At 41.6% G+C, this 27,667-nt stretch overlaps 1 protein-coding gene and 1 pseudogene across 1 annotated transcript in view; both read left to right on the forward strand.

Moving 5' to 3' along the window:
- DNAH8 (dynein axonemal heavy chain 8) overlaps positions 1–27,164 on the forward strand; it is a 365,321-nt gene extending 338,157 nt beyond the window's left edge. Inside the window, exons 91-94 of the mRNA XM_045071144.1 lie at positions 477–629; positions 708–897; positions 23,862–23,983; positions 26,745–27,164. Of these exons, the coding sequence (XP_044927079.1) occupies positions 477–629; positions 708–897; positions 23,862–23,983; positions 26,745–27,032 (753 nt within the window). The 3' untranslated portion in view covers positions 27,033–27,164. The remainder of the gene's footprint in view (positions 1–476; positions 630–707; positions 898–23,861; positions 23,984–26,744) is intronic.
- LOC123389556 lies at positions 7,239–7,359 on the forward strand (annotated as a pseudogene).
- Positions 27,165–27,667: the final 503 nt, after the last annotated feature.

Below are 27,667 nucleotides of genomic sequence, written 5' to 3' on the forward strand. Positions count from 1 at the left end.
GCAACCAATGATTCATCGGTTGCTTGCTCTGTAAAGATTTTGGCCATATTAACTTTCTGTGACATTTCTAATAATGACTCTGTAAGCATTATGAAAAAAAAAAAAAACATGCCAAACTGTACTTTTACAAAGGTTAGATTGCAAAAGAATATTTAACTGACACTTAGCACTTAATCATTTGAAAGGGGGAAAAGGTACAATTTTGTTTCAGCTTTTTAAAGTACATTTCCAATTACCAACTAAGTACAATCAGTAGGGAATAAAAACCATTTTAGTTGAACAGTAGTTTTTGAGGCCTGGAAAATGGGGAATTTAATGTCAAGTTTGGTTCCGCAAGAGATATTTTAGAATCCATTTGGTCTAGTAGAGATATATCCAGAGGAAGAAAAAGAATAGAAAAATAAGAGCTCATTGGAAGAGAAATGACAGATGATTAAAAAAAAAAATCCTTTCTTGTATGCTTTTTTTTTTTTAAGGTGAAAGCTCGTTTGATAAAGATGGGACATCTCAATTCAATGAACATATTTCTTAGACAAGAAATTGACAGAATGCAAAAAGTCATCTCAATACTTCGCAGTAGCCTGAGTGATCTAAAATTGGCCATTGAAGGGACAATCATTATGAGTGAGGTGAGCTATGATCTCAATTTTCATTTCCCTCTTTTGTTGGTGTTGCCCATTCTTATCTTTTCACTCACTCCTTTTCAGAATTTGAGAGATGCCCTGGACAACATGTATGATGCTCGCATACCTCAGATCTGGAAAAGAGTGTCCTGGGATTCATCCACACTGGGCTTCTGGTTTACTGAACTTCTGGAAAGAAATGCTCAGTTTTCTACTTGGATATTTGAAGGGAGGCCCAATGCATTTTGGATGACTGGTTTCTTTAATCCCCAAGGTAGGTGCTCATAAGAGAGTGGGCAAAGTTGGAGGATGAGGGTGTAGTAGCGCTGTGTAATAAATACATATTATAATACCACTGGAGGTACAGCTTGCTAAGTGCTGAAGACATGTTTTCAAATGCTGGAAACCACAGATGAACCTTCTGTATTTGTTTTATAAATTCGATCTGAAATTCATTCTATCATTGCTTCCACAATAATGGAAGCAACCCTTCCATTTTTCTTCTCATCTGCCTCAGCAAGCCTGTGGTTAGGACATGTGAAATAGTAAAGTATTGTTCAAATCCTAATTTTAAATTTTTATGAAAATGACAAACATGAAGCACCCACATAGGCAAAAATTGTTTCCAGATTTCAGGAAATTAGACTGATTTCAAAAACCATCCTGTGGCAAAACTTTTGTGGAGTGAACTTCTAGAGTCTGTCCCCACTCAGTTCCCCCCCTGAAATTGTGCTTTGTGATTCTGCTGCATTTCTTCCTTCACTCTAGACATTTTTACTAAATTACTGACTAGATGTCTATTGAAATAATAATAAACTATATATCATTTGGCAAGCTCATCAAAACCACCATGGTTAGTGTTTCAGACTTTAAAAATGTGGCGTTCAGGGGAGCCTGGGTGGCTCAGTGGGTTAAGCCGCTGCCTTCGGCTCGGGTCATGATCTCAGGGTCCTGGGATCGAGTCCCGCATCGGGCTCTCTGCTCGGCAGGGAGCCTGCTTCCCTTCCTCTCTCTCTGCCTACCTCTCCATCTACTTGTGATTTCTCTCTGTCAAATAAATAAATAAAATCTTTTAAAAAAAATGTGGCATTCATAAAGTTCTGAAACATGGCAACTTTTTTGTCTACTATAATGTGGATAGTTTTACTTGAAGTAATTCTTTCTTTTAAAGTTTTTATTTAAATTCTAGTTAGTTAACCTACAGTGTAATATTAGTTTCCTGTGTACAATATAGTGATTCATTGCTTCCATGCATCACCCAGTGCTCATCACAGCAAGGGTGTTCCTTCATCCCCATCACCTGTATCACCCATCTCTCCACCCCCTTCCCCTCTGGTAACATAGTTACTGGTCTGTTTCTCTGTTTGCCTTTCTCTCTGTGTATTATTCCCTTTGCTTATTCATTTTCCCCCCTTAAATTTCATGTATGCACGAAATCAGATGATATTATCTTTCTCTCACTTATTTTGCGTAGCATAATATTCTAGCTCCATCCATGTTGTTGCAAATGGTAAGATTTCATTCCCTTTTTTATGGCTGAGTAATATGCCTGTGTGTGTGTGTGTGTGTGTGTGTGTGTGTGTGTGTGTCTATAACATCTCTTCTTTATCCATTCATCAGTTGATGCACACTTGGACTATTTCCATAATTTGGTTATTGTAGATAATGCTGCTATAAATATCAGGGTGTGTGTATCCCTTTGAGGGTGTGTGTATCCCAATGACCCCTAGTAGGGTCATTGCTGGATCATAGAGGAGTTCTATTTTTAACTTTTTGGGGGAACTTCCATACTGTTTTCCAGAGTGGCTGCACCAGTGTGCATTCCCACCAACAATGTTCCCCTTTCTCTCCATCCTTGCCAACACCTCATGTTTCTTGTGTTGTTGATTTTAGCCATTCTGACAGTTGTAAGGTGATATCTCTTGTACTTTTGATTTGCATTTCCCTGATGATAAGTGATGCTAAGCATCTTTTCATGTGTCTCTTGGCCACCTGCGTGTCTTCTTCAGAAAAATGTCTATTCATGTTTTCTGCCTATATTTTAATTGGATTATTCATTTTTGGGATATTGAGTTTCACAAGTTCTTTATGTATTTTGGATACTAACCCTTTTTAGGATATGTCATTTGCAAATATCTTCTCCCATTCTTTAGGCTGCCTTTTAGTTTTGCTGACTGCCGAAGATTTTTATTCTGACGTAGCCCTAATAGTTTATTTTTGCTTTTGTTCCCCTTTTCTCAGGAGATATACCTAGAAAGAAGTTGCTCCAGCCCATGTCAAAGAGGTCATTGGTTGTGTTCTCTTCTAGGATTTTTATGGTTTCAGATTTCATATTTGGGCCTTTAATCCGCTTTGAGCTTATTTTTGTGTATGGTGGAAAAAGTGGTCCAGTTTCATTCTTTTAAATGTTGCTGTTCAGTTTTCCCAACACTATTTGTTGAACAGACTGTCTTTTTACCATTGAATATTCTTTCTTGCTTTGTTGAAGATTAATTGACTATGTGATTGTGGATTAATTTCTGGATTTTCCATTCTGTTCCATTGATCTGTGTGTCCATTTCTGTGCCAGGACTATAGAGTCTTGGTCACTATAACTTTGTAATATAACTTGAAGTCTGGAATTGTTATGTCTCCAGCTTTGCTCAGCTTTTCCAAGATTCCTTTGGCTATTCAGGGTCTTTTGTGATTCCATATAAATTTTAGGACTGTTCGTTCTAGCTCTATGAAAAATGCTGTTGGTATTTTGATAAGGATTGCATTAAGTGTATAGATTTCTTTGGGTGGGTTAGATTTTTTTTTAATTTTTTATTTTCAGCATAACAGTATTCATTGTTTTTGCACCACACCCTATACTCCATGCAATCCGTGCCCTCTCTAATACCCACCACCTGGTTCCCCCAACCTCCCCCCCCCCCCCCGCCACTTCAAACCCCTCAGATTGTTTTTCAGGGTCCATAGTCTCTCATGATTCACCTCCCCTTCCAATTTCCCTCAACTCCCTTCTCCTCTCCATCTCCCCTTGTCCTCCATGCTATTTGTTATGCTCCACAAATAAGTGAAACCATATGATAATTGACTCTCTCTGCTTGACTTATTTCACTCAGCATAATCTCTTCCAGTCTCCATTCCTGATTAAAACGCTTCAAAGTATAGGGATAGAGAGAACATTCCTGAACTTCATAAAATCTATCTTTGAAAGACCCATAGCAAATATCATCCTCAATGGGAAAAAGCTTACAGCCTTCCCGTTGAGATCAGGAACACGACAAGGATGCCCACTCTCACCACTCTTATTCAACATAGTATTAGAAGTCCTAGTAACAGCAATCAGACAACAAAGAGAAATAAAAGGTATCCAAATTGGCAATGAAGAAGTCAAACTCTCTCTCTTCACAGATGACATGATTCTTTATATGGAAAACCCAAAAGACTCCACCCCCAAACTACTAGAACTCATACAGCAATTCAGTATCGTGGCAGGATACAAAGTCAATGTACAGAAATCAGTGACTTTCTTATACACTAACAATGAAAATACAGAAAAGGAAATTAGAAAATTGATTCCATTTACTATAGCACCAAGAACCATAAGATACTGGGAATAAACCTAACCAAAGAGGTAAAGGATCTGTACTCGAGAAACTACAGAACACTCATGAAAGAAATTGAAGAAGACACAAAAAAGATGGAAGACCATTCCATGCTCTTGGATTGGAAGAATAAACAATATTAAAATGTCTATACTGCCTAGAGCAATCTATACTTTTAATGCCATTCCGAGCAAAATTCCACCAGTATTTTTCAAAGAGCTGGAGCAAATAATTCAGAAATTTGTATGGAACCAGAAGACCCCGAATCGCTAAGGAAATGTTGAAAAACAAAAATAAAGCTGGGGGCGGGGCCCCTGGGTGGCTCAGTGGGTTAAAGCCTCTGCCTTTGGCTCAGGTCACGATCTCAGGGTTCTGGGATCGAGCCCCACATCAGGCTCTCTGCTCAGCAGGGAGCCTGCTTTCCCCTCTCTCTCTGCCTGCCTCTCTGCCTACTTCTGATCTCTGTCTGTTAAATAGATAAATAAAATCTTTAAAAAAAAACTAAAAATAAAAATAAAACTGGGGGCATCACGTTACCTGATTTCAAGCTTTACTACAAAGCTGTGATCACCAAGACAGCATGGTACTGGCATTAAAACAGACACATAGACCAGTGGAACAGAGTAGAGAGCCCAGATATGGACCCTCAACTCTATGGTCAAATAATCTTCAACAAGACAGGACAAAATATACAGTAGAAAAAAGACAGTCTCTTCAATAAATGGTGCTGGGAAAACTGGACAGCTATATGTAGAAGAATGAAACTCGACCGTTCTCTTACACTGTACACAAAGATAAACTGGAAATGGATAAAAGACCTCAACGTGAGACAAGAATCCATCAGAATCCTAGAGGAGAACATAGAGTAGGTTAGATATTTTAACAATATTTGTTCTAATGATCCATGGTCATGGACTGTCTTTCCAGTTTTTTGTGTCATCTTCAATTTCTTTCATCAGTTTTTATAGTTTTCAGGGTACAGGTCTTTCACTTCTTTAGTTAGGTTTATTCCTAAGTATCTTATTTTTTTTAATGCAATTGTAAATGGGATTGAGTCCCTATTTTCTCTTTCTGCTGCATTATTATTGGTGTATAGAAATACACCTGTACCCCTGGGGATAAAAATATATGTTTATAAAAAATAAAAATTTTTAAAAAAATTTTAAAAAAATACAACATTTCTGTACACTGATTTTGTTTCTTGCAACTTGACTGTATGAATTCTAGCAGTTTTTTGGTGGAGACGTTAGGATTTTCTGTACAGAGTATCATGTCATATGCAAATGGTAAAAGTTTGACTTCTTCCTTGATTATTTGAGTACCTTTTATTTCTATTTGTTGTTTGGTTGCTATGGCTAGGACTTCTAGCACTATGTTGAAAAAAAGTGATGAGAGTGGACATCCCTGTATTATTTCTGACTCTAGAGGAAAAGTTCTGTTTTCCCCTATTTAGGATGATGTGAGCTGAGGACTTTTTATAGATGGCCTTTATTATGTTGAGGTATGTTCCCTCTAAATGTACTTTATTGAGGGTTTTTTCATGAATGGATATTGTACTTTATCAAATGCTTTTCCTGGATCCATTGAAAAGATTGTATGCGGGCACTTGGGTGGTTCAGTCATTAAGTGTCTGCCTCTGACTCAGGTCATGATCCCAGGATCCTGGGACGGAGCCCCATTCCCTGCTCAGTAGGGAGTCTGCTTCTCCCTCTCCTGGTCCCCTTCCTTGTGTTCCTTCTCTTACTATCTCTCTGTCAAATAAATTGATAAAACCTTTTAAAAAGAGAGAAATGATCATATTATTCTTACCCTCTCTCTTATTAATGTGATGTATCACATTGATTGAATTGTGAATATTGAGTGATCCATGTATCCCAGGAATACATGATTGATTGTGGTGAATGATTTTTTTTAATGTATTGTTGGATTAGGTTTGTTAGTATTTTATTGAGGATTTTTGCATCTGTGTTCATCAGAGGTATTGGCCTGTGGTTCTCTTTTTTATGATGTCTTTATCTGGTTTTGGTATCGGGGTAATACTGGCCTTGTAAAATGAATCTGGAAGTTTTCCTTCCCTTTCTATTTTTTGTAATAGTGTGAGAAAAATAGTGTTTCTTTGGACAATTTTAACATAATTTTTAAAAATATGTTATCTAGATAATGCTGAGTGAAATAAGTCAAGCAGAGAGAGTCAATTATCATATGGTTTCACTTATTTGTGGAGCATAACAAATAGCATGGAGGACAAGGGGAGATGGAGAGGAGAAGGGAGTTGAGGGAAATTGGAAGGGGAGATGAACCATGAGAACCTATGGACTTTGAAAAACAATCTGAAGGTTTTGAAGGGGTCGGGGGTGAGATTGAGGGAACCAGGTGGTGGGTATTGGAGAGGTCATGGATTGCGTGGAGCACTGGGTGTGGTGCAAGAACAATGAATACTGTTACGCTGAAAATAAGTTTTAAAAAAAGTTTAAAAAAATGTTTTCTTAGTCACCAAATAAGAATATGCATTAACTCTTTTTTAAATGTTTGGTAGAATTCACCTATGAAGGTTGTCAATTTCTTCCTGATTCAGTTTTGGAAGTTTATGGGTTTCCAGGAATGCATCCATTTTGTCTAGGTTCCTTAACTTATTGGCATGTAACTGTTGATAATAATTTCTGATGATTGTTTCTATTTCCTTGCTGTTAGTCATGATCTTTCCCTTTTCATTCATAATTTTATTAATTTGGGTCCTCTCTTTTCTTTTGGATTAGTTTGGCCTGTGGTTTTTCAATCTTACTGATTCTTTCAAAAAACCAGCTTCTCATTTCGTTGATATTTTCTAGTGAATCTGTAGTTTCTATCTCATTGATCTCTGCTCTGATCTTGATTATTTTCCTTCTTTTGTGTGTGGTTGGCTTAATTTGTTGTTGATTCTCCAGTTCTTTAAGGTGTAAAGAGTAGAGAGCCCAGATATGGACCCTCAACTCTATGGTCAAAGAGTCTTCGACAAAGCAGGACAAATTATACAGTAGAAAAAAGAAGCTTTGCACAGTGGCAGTATTGTAGCCAATGAGGTTTATCCGAGGCGCGATTATTGCTAATTGAAAAAAGACAGTCTCTTCAATAAATAGTGCTGGGAAAATTGGATAGCTATGTATAGAAGAATGACACTCAACCATTCACTTACACCATATACAAAAATAAACTTGAAATGGATAAAAGACCTCAATGTGAGGCAGGAATCTATCAAAATCCTAGAGGAGAACATAAGCAGTAACCTCTTTGACATCGGCCACAGCAACTTCTTTCAAGATATGTCTCCAAAGGCAAAGGAAACAAAAGTGAAAATGAACTTTTGGTATTTCATCAAGATCAAAAGCTTCTGCACAGCAAAGGAAATGGTCAACAAAACAAAGGGGCAACCCACAGGATAGGAGAATATATTTGCAAATGACACTACAAAGGTCTGATATCCAAGATCTATAAAGAACTCCTCCAACTCAACATACACAAGACAGATAATCACATCAAAAAATGGGCAGAAGACATGAACAGACACTTCTCCAAAGAAGACATACAACTGGCTAATAGACACATGAAAAAACATTCATCATCATTAGCCATCAGGGAGATTCAAATCAAAACCACACTGAGATACCACCTTACCCCAGTTAGAATGGCCAAAATTAACAAGACAGTAAACAACAAGTGTTGGAGAGGATGTGGAGAAAGGGGAAACCTCTTACACTGTTGGTGGGAATGCAAGTTGGTGCAGCCACTTTGGAAAACTGTGGAGACACCTTAAGAAATTAAAACAAACTGAAGGTTTAGGAGAGGAGAGGGTAGGGGGTTGGGTAAGCCTGGTGGTGGGTATTATGGAGGGCATGTGTTGCATGGAACCCTGGGTGTGGTGCATAAACAATGGATTCTGGAACATTGAAAAGAAATTAAAAAAAAAAAAAGAAAAAGAAAATTTAGAGCTTCCTTATGACCCTGTAATTGCACTACTACTACCCCAAAGATGCAGATGGAGTGAAAAGAAGGGCCATCTATACCCCAATGTTCATAGCAGCATGGCCACAATTGCCAAACTGTGGAAAGAACCAAGATGCCCTTCATCAGATGAATGGATAAAGAAGATATTGTCCATATATACAATAGAGTATTATGCCTCCATCAGAAAGAATGAATACCCAACTTTTGTATCAACATGGACGGGACTGGAAGAGATTATGCTGAATGAAATACATCAAGCAGAGAGAGTCAATTATCATGTGGTTTCACTTACTTGTGGAGCATAAGGAATAACACAGAGGACATGCGGAGATGGAGAGAAGTGAGTTGGGGGAAATCGGAAGGGAGACAAACCATGAGAGACTGTAGACTCTGAGAAATAAACTGAGGATTTTGGAGGGGCGGAGGTGGGCGTTTGGGGAGCCTGGTGGTGGGTATTATGGAGGACAGGTATTGCATGGAGCACTGGGTGTGGTGCATAAACAATGAATTTTGGAACACTGAAAAAAACTAAATTAAAAACAAAAAAGAATTCACTTATGAATCCATCTGGTCCTAGATTTGTGTTTATTGGGAGTTTTTGGTTATTGATTCAATGTCTTTGCTGGATATCTGTCTATTCAAATATTCTATTTCTTCCTGTTTCAGTTTTGGTATTTTGTATGTTTCTAGGAATTTATCCATTTCTTATATCCTGTCCAATGTGTAGGCATATAATTTTTCTTAATATTCTTTTCTAGTTGTTTGTATTTCTGTAATGTTGGTTGTTACTTCTCTTTCATTTGTGACTTTATTTATTTGGGTCCCTTTTCTTTTTGATAAGTCTGGCTAGAGGTTTATCAGTTTTATTAATTTTTTCCAAGGAACCAGCTCCTGGTCTCATTGATCTGTTCTATTGTTTCTTTAGTTTGTATATCATTTATTTCTGCTCTAATCTTTATTATTTCCTTCCTTCTGCTGGCTTAGGGTTTATTTGTTGCTATTATCCTAGCTCCTCTAGGTACAAGGTTAGGTTGTTTTTTTTGAGACTTTTCTTGCTTCTTAAGCTAGGCATTTATTATTAATACGTCCCTCTTAGAACCACTTTTGCTGTATCCCAAAGGTTTGGGACCATTGTGTTTTCACTTTTATGTGTTTCCGTGTATTTTTAAAATTTCTTGTTTGATTTCATGGTTGGCTGATTCGTTGTTTAGTTGCATGTTACTTATTCTCCATGTATTTGGGGTCTTTCCAGATTTTTTTCCTGTGGTTGACTTCTGGTTTCATAGCTACTTGAGGTAATTCCTGGCCAAAATAAAGTTATGTTGGGTTCCTTACAGTTCAGCACCTTATAGCTCCACTAGTAATACAATCTAAGAAATATTCACATGTACAAATTTAGGAAGCATTATTGCTACTCACAATATGGTTGACTCTCATAAAATATTAAGTGAAGGAAATAAAACAGAACACATTACAGTGTGTTATACTGTATACATTATAGTCTATGTGTAATGTAGGTATACTGTACAATTCCATTTATACAATGAATCAAAGCAGGCAAGACAGAAATCCATGGTGTTAAAAGTTAGACTAGTGGTTGCCCTTGAGACAGAAGGCAGTAATTGCAGAAGGGCACAAGGAGATTCCTGGTGGTCAAGCAATGTTCCATTTCTTGATCTAGATGTTGGTTACATGGCTATTCTCCTGGTGAAAATTCATCAAGCTGCTGTACATTTACAACTTGTGCAATTTTCTTTGTGTAAATAAATAATAGTTCAAAAAATGGTACATCAGGGGCACCTGGGTGGCTCAGTGGGTTAAAGTCTCTGCCTTCAGCTCAGGTCATGATCTCAGGGTCCTTGGATTGAGTCCCACATTGGGCTCTCTGCTCAGCAGGGAGCCTGCTTCCTCCTCTCTCTCTGCTTGCCTCTCTGCCTACTTATGATCTCTGTCTGTCAAGTAAATAAACAAAACCTTTTTAAAAAAAATGGTACACCAGAATTGTTCTCCATACACATACATTTATTCACTTCATGCATTTTCAAATATCTAAACGTTTTCTAAACTTAAACACTAACCATGGCTGTTTTTATGAGCTTACAAAACTATACACAGTGTACTATTATTTTAATAGGCTTTAGATTTGTAAAGGACAGCTCCTAGATTTCACTTATCTATTTTTCTCCCAGAATTTCCACTGAATTTGGGGAGGAAACATTTTTATGATGGTTCTAAGATTGTGAATCTATTTATGAATCTCTCTTTCCTCCTTACCAGCCCTCAATTTGAGTGAGCTGTCACCAGGTAATTCCTGGCTTGAGGGCCTGAAGAAATAACACTTAACTTAATTAGGGTTGTCTAACCATCTTCCATTTGCCAGCCCTTCCGTTAGGTGCTTTCAATGGAGAGAGATTTGAGACCCAATTCACCCCCTAAAGGAGCTCGTAATCTGATTGGTAAGACAGACCCATCAGCAACTTTAACATAATGCGATAAGTGCTCCACCCAAGTGAGAACTGAGTGCCACAGTAGTACAGAGGACAGGGAGATGAATTCGGCCAAGGGGAAGAGCTTCATAAGACCAGAAGAGCTTTACACAGGAAGCACAGAGTAGGATTTGCAGGGACTCCAGAAAAGGGCATTCCAGCCAGAGGCTTGAGGAAAGAAGGACAACAGTATGGCCAGGGCTCAGGAAGAGGGAGCAGAGGAGGGTGGCAGTGAGGCTGGAGTGCAGAGTCTTCTGGTGGAGGTTAGGCCACATCATAAAGGCAATTGGAAGTCCACAGAGATCACAAGATAATCCCAGGAGAAGGTAGAGGGTAGGCTGGAATATGGAGGTCCAGAGCAATGAGACTTACCAAGTCCAAGGAAGAGAGCCTGGGATCTTAACCAGGTGAAGAGGAAGGGACAGATTTGATGGGGAGATTAAATGGGGGATCTTTGAGAGAACAGAGAGTGGCAATGGCTGGGATTGAAGGGCTGTTCTAGACAAGAAGCCCTGGAAGAGGGACAGGTTGAGAGGAAAACAAGAAACACTCGAATTGTCAGCTAGTGCTGGTAGGACATCCAGGAGGAGAGGCGTGTTGGCCCACTTGGAGTTCAGGAGATGGATAAAGATCAGTGATTTTTAAAAGGATGTGAGGTCATTAAGTACATTTTTGATATTCAGAAGCCGAGAGAGAAGGGTTGGTTGATCCCTGGCTTTCCATAGATGCAGACAAATTAAGTCGTGTATCACAACACACAATCTCTTTCAATGATTGCTTTTTTCCCCACTAGAATTATGACTTAAAATAGCAAAGTATTAATATGAACTAACCTTTAATTGTTACTATTCTTAAGAAATATTAACAAGCCAGAACATTTACAGAAATACAAATACAGACATACATGTTTTCTCTCTTTGTTCATGATACTAATCCTTTCTCTCCTCTTCATTTCTATTTTCAGCTTAAACTGATTTTTTTCTCTCATGACTCTCTATGTCTTAGAAAGCCCTGGACTTATTTAAGCATGTTACCTTTACACACAAGCATATCTATGATTGCTTTCTATTTATAGCATAGAAGAGCAGAAGTCAACTTTCTCTGCACACTAATCACTTGTCTACTTCCTTTTCCTTCTCTTGACATGAGAAACAATTTACTTTCTGTTCCATATTACCTGACCAAATCTGGAAAATATAAAGATTACACTAGCTGCATGCATGTTCACAGGCAGTGTGCCAGCAGATAAAGTACTTTCCAATTGGAAGCCTCTCTGGTCACTATTTGACCTTAATAATTGATTTCTCAGCATGACTAGATCTCCTGGGTTTTATATATTCTAATCTAGTCTCCGTTGATGAAATTTCTTTCTTTGGCTCCAGGTATTTAAGCAAATGAGGTTTTTTAAATTTAAAAAAAAAAACAAAAACATGTTTAAGTAAAACACAATGCAGTTTGGGTAGGCCATAGTTTAATCACAAATACATATAGTCAGAATCACCTAGGCTATAAGACATACAAAAAAACATTTACATATATGACCATTTGTTTTATGCTCCTATAATATGGCATCCAGTAATGTCTGATGTATTTTTCCCATCATGCCTCTGGTGATTGCTCCTCGGGCCTAAGTGACTTCAGGACCCACATTGCCACAATGACCGGTGACAGGACTTGCGTCCCCCACCCCCAACACACAGTCTGTGCCTGAGCCGATGCTGTTTATAGCATTGCTCCTTTGCCTTATGGTGGCCTGATATTTTGTCGGTCTTACTTGAAGAGACCACATCTGCCAGCCGCCATGGAGTGGTATTTTCAGCCCCTTTCACAGTCGTTTCTTGTAGCAGTTGATGAGCTCAATCATGTGTCAGTTCGTTTTGATTATGAAAGTGGTCAAGTTCTCTCTATCCATGACCCCCATAACATTTGTTCGATGGCTCGGCTTTTGGCAGCACATGGATTTGCCTCCCAGTGGATTCTCAGGGCCAAGAGACCTTTGTGTTCCACTGGGGTTTCCCGGCAATCATTGGTACACATGTTCACATATTGTTTAAGATTGTGCTTCTCAGGATTCTTGAAGGATTTGTTCGGTCGCTGGTTCCTACAGGTGTATCTTTTCAGAGCATCATGTACACCTGATTGATTCTCATTTGTGTGTGTGTTTGTGTCTGTGTCATTAGTGGGGACTATGAATTATGAGCTTGATTTCAAGTGGGTATTGACCACCTTGTAAAACCTCTTAATTGATGGCCATGGTTTACCATTTGATGTTAGGTATGACTCACAGGCACTGCTAGTGCAGAAGCTGAATGTAGTCTCCAGCCTCACACCTCTATAGGAAATTGAAGCATGCAGTATCATTATTCTCCAAATATTTAACTCAGTCTGGAGCTTGATGCCAACTTGCATTAGTTTTTCTCTTTTCTCTTCAGTGTCTCAAAAAGCCACATCAGTCTGTCATAGCAGATATCAGTGACAACTTATATAGTGGTACAAATCAAGATTTTCAGAGAGGATTTTACTGAAGCAAGGGATACTTTTTGTCCTGTAATCTTTTGATACAGTAAAATCATCTACAATCTCTTGCCTGTGAATTTGTTTTCAGGCAACATCATCAACTAGCAGCACTCTCTGAATGCCTGTCTTATAAAAGCCTGTTATTTGTGGGGTGGAAAAGTACACCGAGAGTTAACAGAACTTTGTGATTGGAAGGAACTGGGAGATTTCTTCTAATCCCATAACAATCCTAAGCATACCCCATGGCTACAGTTTTTGCAGAACCAAAACGGACTCTAACTGCAGGAAGCCAGGTAAACCTCAGGGTGCTAAACCTCTATCTGAGTGATAGTCCTTACCTGCTCTGTCTGCAGGCCACAGAATGATAAGAGGACTGGACATCTTAGAAATGCCTCCAGATTGAGTAACAACCCATCTTCCTTGCCTTCATGTGGGAGGGGCTTAGGTGCATCTGGCTTCAGTCACAACCACATCCCTTATCATTCTAGTTTCTGTACATGTTTATCTTCCTTACCAACAGTCTAATCACTTGTAATCTGGCCAGCCTCATCATTGTTCTCTCCAGGGCCACCAAATCTAGTGACCTTCTTGCCAACTTCATTCCCCTTCACTATACTAGAATGTCAATTCTGGAAACTCTTTCACACTTTGGTTTTCATTTATTACCTTCCTTGTTTCTCCTTCTCCTTCTCCTAGGACTGTTTCTTGGTCTACTTTGTAGGTTCTTCTCAAGCAAGTTCTGCCCTTGGCCCTGGTATCTATGTGGATGACATCAGCCATTCTCACAGATGTAACTATTTATCCCTACTTTTGACTGACTCATCCAAAGTCCTGGTTTAAGATTCTGGTTCTTCACTTCCAACTGCCAATATAGAATATTCCATCTTCCTGTGAACCTTACCAATACTACCATCAAGTCACCTTCCTCCTAAGCCATCCTTACGAAGATTCTGCTACATTTGCTTGTGTATCGCCATGTTCCAGATCACCCAGTTCTTGTGAACGGTCCTCTCACATGCAAAGAGCTTGGAAGAGGGAAAACAAGAAAGCATAGTGTGGTAGCAGACAAGAGGGGGAAGTAGGAAGTAGTGACAGATGCTACTAGAGGTCAAGTAAGATAGGACCAAAAGTGGTCAGATGACTTTATTGATAAGGAAACTGTTGGTAGAGGAAGTATCAGTGGAGTGGATGGAGAAGTGGAGGAGTGAGACCTCAGATGAGTGAGTGAGACAGCAGGAAACGGAAAGACAGAGTATGGACAGGAAGGAAAATTGTCTTAATTTCTCAAGAAATTTGGCTTTGAAGAGGACAAACAAGTTGGAGGAGTGGTTGTAAGAAGATAGGATTCTCTTTTTTTTTTTCTTTTAATGGTAGGAGAATCTTAAATCTATTCAAATACATGTGGGAAGAAGCTAGGAGAGAGAGTAAAAAAAAAAAAAAAACAGAGTGCAAAGATAACAGAGAGGGGTTAAAGAGGCAAAGAGGGAATGGCTCCCAAGTGGAGGGACGCACTCTGAGCAGGTGGAGGGAAACCACACCCGTTGTAGTAAGAATAATAAGGAAGGAAAGAGGGTAGGTGCAAGTGAGTTTGTCAGATTGATGGCAAGAAGTTAAGGCACTTCCTGTCTGACACTTTCTATTTTCTCCTTGAAGAAGGAGGCAAAGTGATTTCAGGAGCAAGAAGGTGTCAGAAGACAGATTTAAGAAGAATGGCAGGTGTTTGAGAAAGTGGGCTACTGAGGGAGACAAGGAAATATTGCTGGGTGGTTTTGAGAATCCCATCAGGGCTAGTCGCAACTACGTAACTGTCTATTGCTCAGTGGCCTGGGATAGGCGTATGAAGGGGGACATTTGGATTCACCTAGGGTTGAGGTTTTGCGGGGCAAGTGGTGGAAAGAATGGATCTAGATGGGCAGGAAAGAAGTAAAGGAAAGCTGGAGCTCAGGAGGTCTTCAGAAAAGATGAGTTTGGGGAATGGAGGGGTCAAGATTCTGAATGGAGGCTGAAGCAGCCCAGATGATGGAGAATGCTTAGCGAATGGGGGCAGACAGTATTTGGGGTATGTGGCCAGAGGATGTGCTTGTCAGAGCACCAGAGAGTCTCATAAAGGGTGAAGGAAAAACTGGGAAGGACTGTGTTTTTAGAGTTGAACAGGGCTCCAGTAAGAGGAAGAAGATGGAATGTCCTGTGCAGAGGTGGGAAAATGGGAGAGTCGGTTAACCATCGAACCACTCCTAAGGGAACACTGGAAGGGTTTGGCTGGGGCAGGGGAAAGGAAGCATAAAGTAGCACACAGAGAAGAGAGCACAGCTCAGGAAATTAACACTTTGGTGGATGAAGCAGAGGCCACCATTAGGCCCAGCTTTCCCACTTGAACTCAGGTTCTGTTGGAGCCAACCGTGTCCTGGATTAACAACATCCCAGAAAACACGTGTGCCTCGGTGGACTTTGGAAGGAGTCCGCTTCTACTACTGACAGCCTTCCTAATGTTTTGCTGGTACTGTGAGGCATTTCTGTTCCTACTTGTCAAATTTGTTCCTTAAAAAAATGTGGGTCAGTGAACTGTCCAGTAGCCTGCTGTGGAGATCTTTCTACAGAGCAGTGGCTCTCAGATCCGCCTCTCCAACTGAATGACCTGAGAGACATTTAATATATAGTAATGCCTGGAGCTCCAGACTAATTATATCAGAATTGGTGAGGAGGCCTCTGGAGTCTGTACAATCCGTTTCTTAAACTCACCTGGGTCATTCTAATGTGTGAAGAAACCCAACCTTAGACTTGCTACCCAGTATGTGGTCTACCAGCCAATGGCTTCTGTATCACCTGGGAGCTTGAGAGAAACAGAGAACCTCAGGCCCCACTCTTGACCTACCTACGGAGTCATAATGTGTGTTAGATATGAGCTCCTTCCCCAGCAGATATCTATGAAACATAAATGTTTGAGAAGCCCTGCCTTGAAACTGTGCTGATGCCGGGGTCTCACCTCTAGATTCTGACTTCATTGATCTGGGCTGTGGCCTGGCTTCCCAGATAGTTCTAATTTTCAGGCAGGTTTAAGATTCCCCACCTTACAGCATCTAGCAAAGCATCAGGAGAGCTGCCTGGTGCCTTTTGATTCAACTGGGTGGATCAACCCCATCTTTGTTTAATGATTTCTGACCTTTATTTAACTTACTAATGAACTCCGTTTGCTTCTCATTTGGGGAAAAAACTGCCTGTCATACACTTGTGGCAGGAACATCATTTCTCCTCATCTTTGGAGATGCTACCAGGAGGCTTGGTAACTAATAAGACAGGAAATACTGCCCAACCTAAGGCCCATTACATAAGGACTGGCTCATTTATTAAAGAAAAAAAATGTCTGATAGGACTGTCATTACAGAATACCAGCCTCCTCCTGATCAAACAGAGACAAGCAACCTTCCCGATTAGTTGTTTCTTTAGGCTTTTCTTAGGCCTTGTTTGAAGTGACACTTGAACTCTACAGCTTTCTTTAAGCCGACTGACTACACACGTCAAACAATAGTAATTAGTTTGCTGAAATGTTGGGTTACTACTGTTATAGGAATTAAGACATAACAAGTGTTACTTTAGACCTGAATTTCCAAAGTATAACCCCAGCTTAACACTGAATTTTTTAAAGAACATACTTGACAAGTGTTTTAAGATTTCATTGTGCTGTATGAGTTTGAAGGGGAAAAAAATTTTTTTTTCCAAAACATCTCATTTGGACTGCATGCAACTCAGATGTTTGAATAGTCAAATCACCCATTTCCATGTGGGTGGTTATATCTCATGAACAGAAGTTTATTATTGGTGAAGACTTTCCCCAGCTTGCTTCAGAGTCAAACATATGAATGCATGAATCACTTTTCCAGCACTGATGATTGAAATTTTGTTTAAGAATTATTAGAACTAAATTGGTGCCAAGACAAAAGTACTGCTTTTCAAGTTTTTATAAAGAAAAATGTATCAATAGTCTTTTAAAATTATACAGGCTTCAGAAAACACAGATTTTGATTCCATTAGCCTTGATATTAGTCGACAAGAAAGATGGTCATTCATTTTTTTAAATTCAATAATGAAGATTTCAGTGGATTTACTGCAGTTTGAATTCCACAAGATCATGTTTTTCTTTTCAGGAAGCCAAAGCAAAACTATGAAGACTTGAAAAATTATGTGTCTTCTCCATGTTCTCTGGGTGAGAATGGCCCAGGGAATAGTTCCCCTACCCTCCACTTTCAGGCCTCAACTACATTTATTTAACCTTTTCCTTTCTTAACAGCTCAAGATAATCTGTATTCCAGATCCCATCTACCAGCATACTAAGGGTGTTGCCTAAATCAGGAGGGGTACTGTTCACATAAACTAGACAACATCCTGCGTACTCCCCAGTAGGGAGGAGATAAGAGATGCTCTCACCCTAATGGCATTCGAGATTTTTAGAGCTTTCTGACAATGACAGAAGTCTTCAAAGCAGATGTGTTACATGAGTGAGAATCCCACTCATGCATCATCTGGCACCTGTGTCATTGTCCTGAATGCCATATGGAGAGAGGTTAAATTTACAATTTAGTTAGAATTTAAAATATTAGAGAAAAATTCAATTATTCAATTTGTGCAGATGGATGGTGAAGACCAAGACTCATGTCTTATGCATTATGACCTTGTAGATTCATAGATCATGGATGAATTTTTAAAATATCACAAAATAGGGTCGATTGAATTCCAACTCTACTTGGATACACAACATATAATATGCCACATGGAGGTATGCTTAGTGTTGAATGATGAAAATGACATTCATGGAAGGACTTGCAAGAAAGAATTGTTTATTATTGTTGTGATCACTGTTTGGTTTATAGCTTCCTGGGGAGCTTTCCAGGTGTAATCTGAAAACAATCCCCTTATGCAGAAGGCAGGGAGAGACTAAAGAAGAGGCAGGCCCCTCCAGATTGGTAGGTGGCAGGTTTTATAAGTAAGGGCACTTACTTGTAAGAGAGACTTATCTTGGGTGGCCACGAGCTATTCAGATCTCTGTACCCACACACCAAATATTTAAAGTTTACACAGAGGACTTAACTGGGTCCAATCATGTATATCCTCCAGATGGCCTCAACAGCACATTATTAGCTCAAGGCTATGTCCTTAGGGCAGCCTCTGATAGCAGGAAAGGCGGGTGGAACACACATTTCAAGGAAAGGGAAGGTGGGGAGGAGCCTCCAATTGCCCAGGTGAAGCTCATGGGTCAGCCTGTGGCCATGTCCTCTTGATGACCTTCCCCAACACTTGATGACCAGCTCCTACAATCTCCTGGGCCCCCCTCTTCTGCAACGAGACCTGAGCCATCAGCAAGGGGTTTCACTAGCATAGAGGAGGCTCTTTGGGCAGCCATTGGCTACACCACAGGCAGATGCCACAACAAAAGTATGGATACATGTAAGAGAAAACATAGATTAAGACAATGATTCCAAAATGAGTCAAAATTTTCTCCAACAAGACCTCCATGGTTCAAACTACTGATTTACTAAGTCCCCTGGGCTGGGAGTTGGATTACCCAGGCCATTCACTGATCTCCTCGTGTGATTTAATAAAGATGATACATTAGCAGACTCATCAGGAATGAACACACAGCATTCTTTTTATATAATGGCAGAGATGCTTCCTTGCAAGGCAGTAATAATAATAATAACAAGGCCATCCTATGTTGGGATAGTTTTTCTCAGTAGAGACATTTCAGTGTTTGGTAAGGACATGCTCTGTTGGCTGTCATTCCAGGCTTGCTGAATGGATTTAGTAAGGGCTTCTGTGTGTGTAAGAACATCCTCCAGGCCAATGGACAAAGACTGTGGCCAAAGGATTGTGTCAGGGGAAAACTACATACCGACCTGGCCTTGAGGAGAGGGAAACTGGCAGTTTTAGGAACTTGACCTGGTTGCACATACCATCCATGTTGATGGAGGTAGGCAGCCCTGTCAGGTGTGAGCTGATGGACTGAGGGTGAGATATATCAGACCCCACCCTCTCTCCTCTTTCAGTGGTGCATCTTCCATTTCAGGCATAGTACATTTCAATGGGTCTGGCTTGCAGCAGGACAGTGGGATCCCAGGGAAGATTGAGTAGCTCCCCCTTAGCCAGGGGTGCGGAAGTAATACCCATCCCAGCAGGACATCCCATTGCAATTCCCAGTACGTAATTCTTTTCCTAGGCATAGTGGGGGTTGGTGTTCTCAGCAGCATAGCATGTTGATCTGGGGCAATGGCTGTTTCCCGCAGTTTCCATACCTGTATGGGATTAGGGACCTCAGCAGGGGTCCCCAGTCCGGCATATGAGGCAACAGGCCTTACTAGTTGATCATTCAAGTGTAGTGTATTAAAGCCTGAGACTACCGTATCTCATTGGGATAAGGTGGCTTTACCTATTTCTAATTTAATCTGCTGCTTTCATATACCAATTGTCCTTTCACAGTGTACCCCTCCCACCCCCCGCTACTACTTGCAGGTTGTAGGGGAGGTGGAGCTGCCATGCCATGTCATGTGATTTTGCCCAGTCCTGTACATCATGACCTTTGGCATGTGACCCCTCATCAGTGTCTTAGTCAATGAAGGTATCCATACATGCTGCTTAGCTTCTCTAGTCCCCTAATGGTGATTGCCTGCTTTGTGTGGTGACAGGGGAAAGCTTGGCTTAGACCAGATGTGGTATCTACACAAATGTAGATTCCTCTCAGAGGGAGGGCCCAATATAATCAATTTTTCAATCCCTTACCGGTTGGGAACTCTAGTGGATGGCCCCAGACTCCTTTAGAAGTTACCTTGGGCATTGTTTAGAACACACAGGACATGCTGTTACTGCCTTAACCAAGCCACTGTATTTCGAGGGCAATCTGGCCACCATCTTTGGCAATATGCCATCCCACCTCAATGCAATGGCAGATGCTCTTCCCATGTACTCAACCTACTCTATCTACTGAAGGGCCAGTCGCTAGGGCTTGTACCTGACCTAGAACTTCAGCTTTTTGATTGACAGTGGGTGTCAGTGCCTTATGAGCCAGGATGTGGAAGATGGTGAGGATGGCCCCAGGCTCTGGCAGGTGAACCAAAATGGTGCCCCCATACATCTTAACCCCACAATGGCCTACTCATTATCATTCACCCCTTGGCTTCCCATTGTCCAAGCAATAGAATTAATCCCTTTAGAACAGCCCAAGTGTTGGGCCACCTGGGTGGCTCAGCCAGTTAAGCCTCCCACTCTCAGTTTTCACTCAGGTCATCACCATCTCAGGGTCATGAGGTCGAGCCCCGCATTGGGCTCTGTGTTCAGCACAGAGTATGCGGGAGGTTATCTCCCTCTCCCTCCCCTTCTGCTCTCCCTCTGCTCCACCCTCTGCTTTTCCCCTTACTCACAGGCTCTCCCTCTCTAAAATAAATAAAATCTTAAAGAGAGAGAGAGAGCGAAAAAAGAACAGCGCAAGTGTCAGTGCAAAGGGTTAAAGGTTAGGGCTCATAAGTGATGACCAGCTAGACCACTCTGAGCTCAGCCTCTGCTGCGCGAGAGGCTCTATTTGTAGAAGCTCTGTCCCCAGCCCTCCTGGAGTCACAGACATATCTAACTCAAGTGGTAGCACTGGTTAGGAGCTTCACTGGTACTTTTGTCTTCTCAGAGGTGGCTCACTGCTCTCATTCCCAGTCCCACACACGCCCCTTCTTTGCCAGGCAGTGTAAGGGACAGAGGCATTGGCTAGGGGGGAATATAAGTCCTCCAAACCCCCAAATCTCCACAAAGCCTTGTACCTCTTTCACATTCTCAGGGGTTGCGTGACCTTGCCCTTATCAATCACAGCTTCTGGGGCAAGATGCTGTTATCCCACCAAATGACTCCCACAATCTTATAGCAGTGCTTTGGCTTTTATTTTCTGTGGGTTCACTGCTCACCTTCTCCCCCAGATGTTCCAACAAAGCCTGCAGAGTGTCTTGCCACAGAGGCAAGTCTTCACATGTTAACATTCTGTCATCAGTATAACGGGCCCGTTTTACCAATGTGGGGAAGGAGGACAGGGACAGGTCTTGGACTTCCATTCCGTGACATGTGGTGGGGCTGTGCAGGACACCTCGGGGAAGCACTAGAAAGGTCCATTGCTGCCTCTCCCACGTGGAGGCAAATTTGATCCTGTGACCCAGTGGCCAGAGGTCTATTGAGAAAAGCATTTGCTACATCTAGCACAACAGAGTCAATGCCTAAGAACATGACCGAGGTATCTAAGATGATGGCAGTGTGGGGCCCAGCCTCATATTGAACACTACCTTGTACGATTTTGGGGTAGGTCCACTGTCATCTGCCACTAGTCACCTGGCTTTTTTTTTTTTTACCTCTCAGACCATGCTGGTGAGAGCACTGTGGGCAGGGCACACAGTACCCACTTGGGGCAGTTCTTGCATAGTTCTCCTATCTCCTTCTGCACCCCCAGGCGGCTCATACTGTTTAACAGCTACCCCTCTTCATGGGGGAAGCAGCCTTATGGGTTCCCAGTTGGCATATTCCCCCACCGCTGCTTTGATTACTGTAACCTGGAAGCAGAATTTACCAACAGAGCTTTGCAGAGTTTGACCTTGTAAGATATCAGTGTACACCATATTTTCTGGTACTGGAGAGAAAAACAAAACAAACAAAAAACCTCACATTTTGGGGGGGTAGAATGCCAATTTGCAGGATCCAAAGGATCTTCCTAGTCATAATTGTGTGCCCTCCATAATTATCAATGACACTGACGGGGCCAGGAAACTTCTGAGGGTTACCATATGGTAGAGTAACTTTAGCTCTGGTACTCTCTGGTATCCACCAGAGCCAACACTTCTGTTTTTTCCTCAGGAACTGTTGAGTTGTGAGCTCAATGAGTCCTTTGATTATCTCAATGGTCCTCACCCAACGCACTCGTGGACTGCATCCAAAAATACCCTGGGCATAAGAGGCACCCACCCCAATAAGACTATACCCTGGAAGCCTACAACCAGCTACTCCGGTTGATTGACCTTTTAGATTAATGCAAGGGCTCTTCTTTAGCATGCAAATCCTGTTTTAGAGAACACTCTGAGTATACTACTCATTAGTATATGATGCAAATATAATCAAATCAAATCATTTGCCTACTCTAAATATTCAGTGGCTTCCCGCTAGCCACGAAATCAAGTCCAAACCCTGACCCTGAAAAGTCCTGCCTCTACCTTTGTTCTAACCTTATCTGCCAGCATTGCCTCACCTTTCACCCAGACCGCCATGGTTTTTTTGCACATGCTGTTCCTCTAACTGGAATTGTCCCATCTGGCAAACTCCTATGTATCTTGCAAGAGTTACCTTCAATTTCACCTTCTCGATTCAGCCTGCCTCAGTGGAAGACTTCATTGTATCCACACCTCTGCTCATAACATTGTGTTATATGTCCTGCCTTCCTTCACACTCCTTCTAGACCAAACTCCTGGAATGCAGTGTCCATGGATGGCCTTTTCATCTTTGTGGTCATCCTACTTAGAGTGGTGCCTGGTCCATAGTGGCCATGCCTGAGAAGTTTAACAAACGAATGAATGAATGAATGAGTGAGTGAGTGAATGAAAGAATGAATGAGTGAATGAAGATGTGTCTCCCCAGTTGTCTAATTTAATAACTAAAGAGGGACTTGGGAACCACAAGAACTTGATTATTTCATTCAGCAAGGCTAGAGCCCTGTTCTTTCTTTCCAGCTTTGAGGGATAGTAACTCAGTGTGCTGCAACTTTTTCTCTTTCCTCCGATCCCAGCCTGACTTGATAAAATATTCTCACTGATGTGCTGCTATGTACATAATAGTTCTCAGATCTCACTGGGAGTAGTGGGGACATACATATATTCCAAAATTTACTCATGATTATGAGTCAAGAGTTTCATGATTTTCACTATTAACATGGGAGCCAAATGTAATAGAGAGGTCACAGATAAATCTTCCCAAGGTTTGAAGTCCAGGGCTTAGTTTCTAAAATAATTGCTACTCTTGAAGACTTCTCTTATTGAATTGAATAGCATGGTTTGCAAATATTAGTGTAAAGAAAGGCCACAGTATCTGGAGCCATGTATTACCTTAAAATAACTGTATTATGCCCATTAAAACACATAACTTTTCTTTGCGGTGTGATTGCATGCTTGATCAAATTGAAAGTTGGGTTTTCTATTTTGGCATTATGCCTTGTTTCCCTAGACCAAATGAAATTGTTCCATTATAGCAAATAGAAGCTTGATAATGGCTTGATTCGAGTTTTCGTTGGAATGCTGATCTCAGAATATTTACCATTCCGGTCTTGTTCCTAAATAGCGTGTTTTCAAATAGAGACTCTGAGCCCAGCCTAGGTTACAATCTTTAGCCACTCTAGTGGTTGAAACCCCAGGGGAGAATTTCAAACCAAGGTTCTGGTTGAGGCGGTTGGGGTGCTGCTTTCCTGCTGTCACCCAGCAAGGAATCCCCAGCTCGTTGAAGATCCCCTTAGAAACAAAACACTGGAAGAAATGTGCTCCAAGGTTCAATCTCAACTTCTCCGGGGAGGACGGACATTCGGAGATGGGTAAACAACTCGTACTTGGCACTACTCACTTCCTGTTTCTTGGGTAGACCTCACCAAGACCTTGGGATCTTTTTTTCAGGCTTCCTCACAGCAATGAGGCAAGAAGTGACCCGCGCCCACAAAGGCTGGGCCCTGGACTCTGTAACCATCCACAACGAAGTTCTGCGGCAGACCAAGGAGGAAATTACATTGCCCCCTATGGTAGGCACCACTGGGTTATAGTGGGGACAGTTCTGGAACCAGGGTTGAAAGCTCAAATTCCACTTGACACTGACCTATGAGTGCCTCCGTTACAGCCATTGGCTTTGTGGCTGGGGTCCTTACCGGGAGACTTCAGTGCCGAAGCCTCCTCCGTTTGCTGGAGTGGGAATTAATGACAAATGTTGGAACTCCTCAGACAGCATATCTTTATAATTTCAAGTTACCCTTGTGTTTGCTAAAATGCGGTTTTCCACATGTCTCCGGCTCCTGCTGTGGGTTGCTCACAGACCAGAGGAGTGTCAGGGCAGGGGTGGAGACCAACAGGACCTGCAGTCCTGAGCTCTAGGGCCAGTTCCAGCAGCATCCTGCTAGCTCTGGGACCCTGGTTACAGGGACACCTGGAGGCGGAAGAGAGGGGGGCCCCAAGGTAAGAAGATGCCATTGGGAGCCATTGTTTGGACGTTGACCCACTCTGTGAACTTGGGCAAGTTCTTTAACTTTTTAAGCCTCAACTTCCTCATCTGTGAAAAAAGGGTGATGATTCAGCCTTATGAAAGATGGTTGTGAGAATCAACTGGAATCATTTAGGACTCCATATAGGTACTCAGTACATCAGCCTCACTTTCCCTTTCTCTGATTTTAATTCCCTCAATTGTCAAGGAAGAGGACTGGGCCAGGTGAATTCCAAGCTCTGGCCCTTTCTGCCATGTCAAGCAAGGGTCACCTTTCTTCCAGTGTCCAATAGCCTAGTCCTCATTTCTGTCTGCCACTCCAACAGAAGCACACTTAACCTCCACATTTCCACCAGCAGCCTCTCCATTCAAGGCAACCATAGGCTATTTCAATCATTCAGAATTCAGAATTCTTCTAGAAATTTCCCATTATGCAACTCCAAAGTCATTTCTACGTTTGTAGGTGTTTGTGAGAGCAGCACCCCATTTCCTGGCACCGAGATAGGTACTCATTTCCTAAGGCCACTGCCACCAAGTACCACAAACTTTGTATAAAATTTATTTCCTCAGAGGGGAGGAGACCAGGATTCTGAAATCAAGGTTTTGGCAGAGTTGGTTTCTTCTGAAGGCTCAGGGCGGAGGGGGAGGAATCCATTCCACCTCTTTCTCTCAGCGTCTGATGGTGGCTGTAGTCCTGGGTGTTCCTTGGCTTATAGCCTCTGCCTCCATCATCACATGACCTTCTCTCTCTATCTTCATGTTCCCTCCTTTTCTCATAAGAACGTCCTCTTCTCACAAGAACGTGGGTCATATTGGGTTTAGAGCCTACTTTAATCCAATATGATTAATTAATTCCATCTGCAAAGGCCCTATTTCCACGTGCTCACATTCAGAGGTTCTTAGTAGACATGAATGGGGGGGGGGCACTCTTCAGCCTGCTACACCTTCTAACTATGACCTTGTAAAGTTCTGAGATGAAAAGGAACCTAAAAGGGGTACAGTTTACTGTCAGATGATACCTAAATGGTTGTGTCATTTGTGCAGTAATTGTCACCCACCAGCAATGATGGTAATCATATGTCCTGATTTTCTGGGATTTCTCCTGATCTTACTGTCAAACCATGTACTTTAGGTTTGGGTTTAAAAATATGGTCCTCATACTCTTAGCTCACTTGAGGGGATTCCGGGAAACACTTTGCAATTAATCTCACTCTCTTTTATTATAATCTACATTTGCTTCCCCTTACCTATGCCTCATTGGAAAGAAAAAACGGTCACCATCTTCTACATAGATATATCTTACGGGTTTATGTGATTTTCAGTCTCCCCATGATTCCCTCTAGTCTTTCTTTTCTTACTGAAAACATGTTCTATGGCTCCCCATGGCCTACAAGGCAAAGTTCAAACTCTTCAGTTTGGCTTCTAGACTTTTCCAAGGTCAAGCCCTACTTATTTTATAACCCCTGAACCCTCTGCTAAATAAATTGCTTGGGCTTTCCACCCATCCCACCTATCTTTGTACTATTGCTGCTGCCTGGATGTTTGCCCTCTGTCCTCTATCTTCCCCAAAGCTCTTCAAAGATGTCTTCTCCACAAAGACCCCCAAGCGCTCCAGCCCAGCTGCTCACCAGGCAGCCCTCTAACAAGTGTGTGCTGGTATTCAATTCATGTCTTTTCCCCCGATTTAATGGTGAAGCCGTCAAGGGCAGCGTTGCTTTGCATCAAAGAGAAACGGGATGACAGGCAGCCACTGTCCAACCAATGAACCCTGTCCCTGTCTGTTATGCCCGTGCTAGCTCTACCACACCTGGCCTCTGGGGGCGCTCTGACTCTCCCACTAGCTGGGCCTGGCTGTGCAAACCTCACTCCCTCCTGTGACTGAGATGGTTAGAATGGCAGGTTGGCTTGGCCAGCACAGGCTTAGATCCTGTGTGCTCCAGCTCCAAATCGCATTCCTTGTTCTGACCCTACGCTGACTCAGACCAGATCTCTCGAGACATAGCTCCTTACAGAGGTGACTTAGTTCTGCTGGCTAAGTCTGTTGTCCCGAGCAGCTACCCCTATGCTCAAACAAGCAATAACAGGAACATGTCTGCAACCCTTAAGGCCTCAAGATAGGCCCAAGGGGAAAACTGGGCTCAGTATTTTGCTCATGCAATGAGCCCAGTGCTGTTTTATTTTTTTGGTGGTGTTTTAAGACTGGTGTATGTCTTCTTTCTAAACTGACAACCCCTATTACAGTAATGAATGTTCATCTCATAGCACCTAGTTTTTCAAAAATCGTATTACCTTATGCTTGACTCTTCCAGGAAGGCGTGTATATTTATGGGCTGTATATGGACGGAGCAGCCTGGGACAGACGGAACGGGAAGCTTACAGAATCCACCCCCAAGGTGCTCTTCACACAGCTGCCTGTGCTACACATCTTTGCCATTAATTCCACCGCGCCCAAGGACCCCAAGCTGTATGTGTGTCCTATTTACAAGAAACCCAGGCGTACTGACTTGACCTTCATCACTGTGGTGTATTTGCGAACAGTTTTGTCCCCAGATCACTGGATCCTGAGAGGAGTAGCTCTTTTGTGTGACATCAAGTAAATTCATTTCTCCTTGCTGAGGGCGCTAGAGCCAGAGCCAGCCAGGGCTAATGAAAGCCTTGGTGATGTGTGTCTTTTCTCCTCGGTAATTGCTTGATTGCTCTTTTTAAATTAAAAAGTTGATATTCTGCAATCATTTGTGTGTGTGTGTGTGTGTTTCCCCTCATATCAATATTAAAAATAAAAAGCCAGTTCTAAAGTAATGCATTTTAGCCCAGGAAATCATATTCCCATTATAATTATTTGTTTAAATAAAGTCCCATCTTCATGTCAGAACACTGGAAAGTTTGAATTTTTTAAAAAATCTAAAACAAAGTATGATTTTGTTGCATTCTAAAAGAGGCCTAATAGATGTGGGCTTTTCTCTCAAATGAAAACCACATTTCCCTAGAAGAAATCTGCTCCTGTGTGTGTTTATGCTTATGTGCTATTCTTTGCTTATTGGGGTTTGGCCTTGTCTCTGTGCTTGTGAAATGGAAACTGAAGGGGTTCAGTCAGTACCCCTTAGGAGTAACAGCTATGTGGTGTGATGTGTTTGAGACAGCAAATCCACAGGGATGGCTGCTCTTGTCATTTATTTTAATTTTATTTAATATTCTTTTATTTATTTATTTATTTTTGATGTGCTTCGAGGCC

This window comes from Mustela putorius, unplaced genomic scaffold (assembly GCF_011764305.1).
Source record: "Mustela putorius furo isolate JIRA1106 unplaced genomic scaffold, ASM1176430v1.1 tig00003983_pilon_pilon_pilon, whole genome shotgun sequence".
Lineage (NCBI taxonomy): Eukaryota > Metazoa > Chordata > Mammalia > Carnivora > Mustelidae > Mustela > Mustela putorius.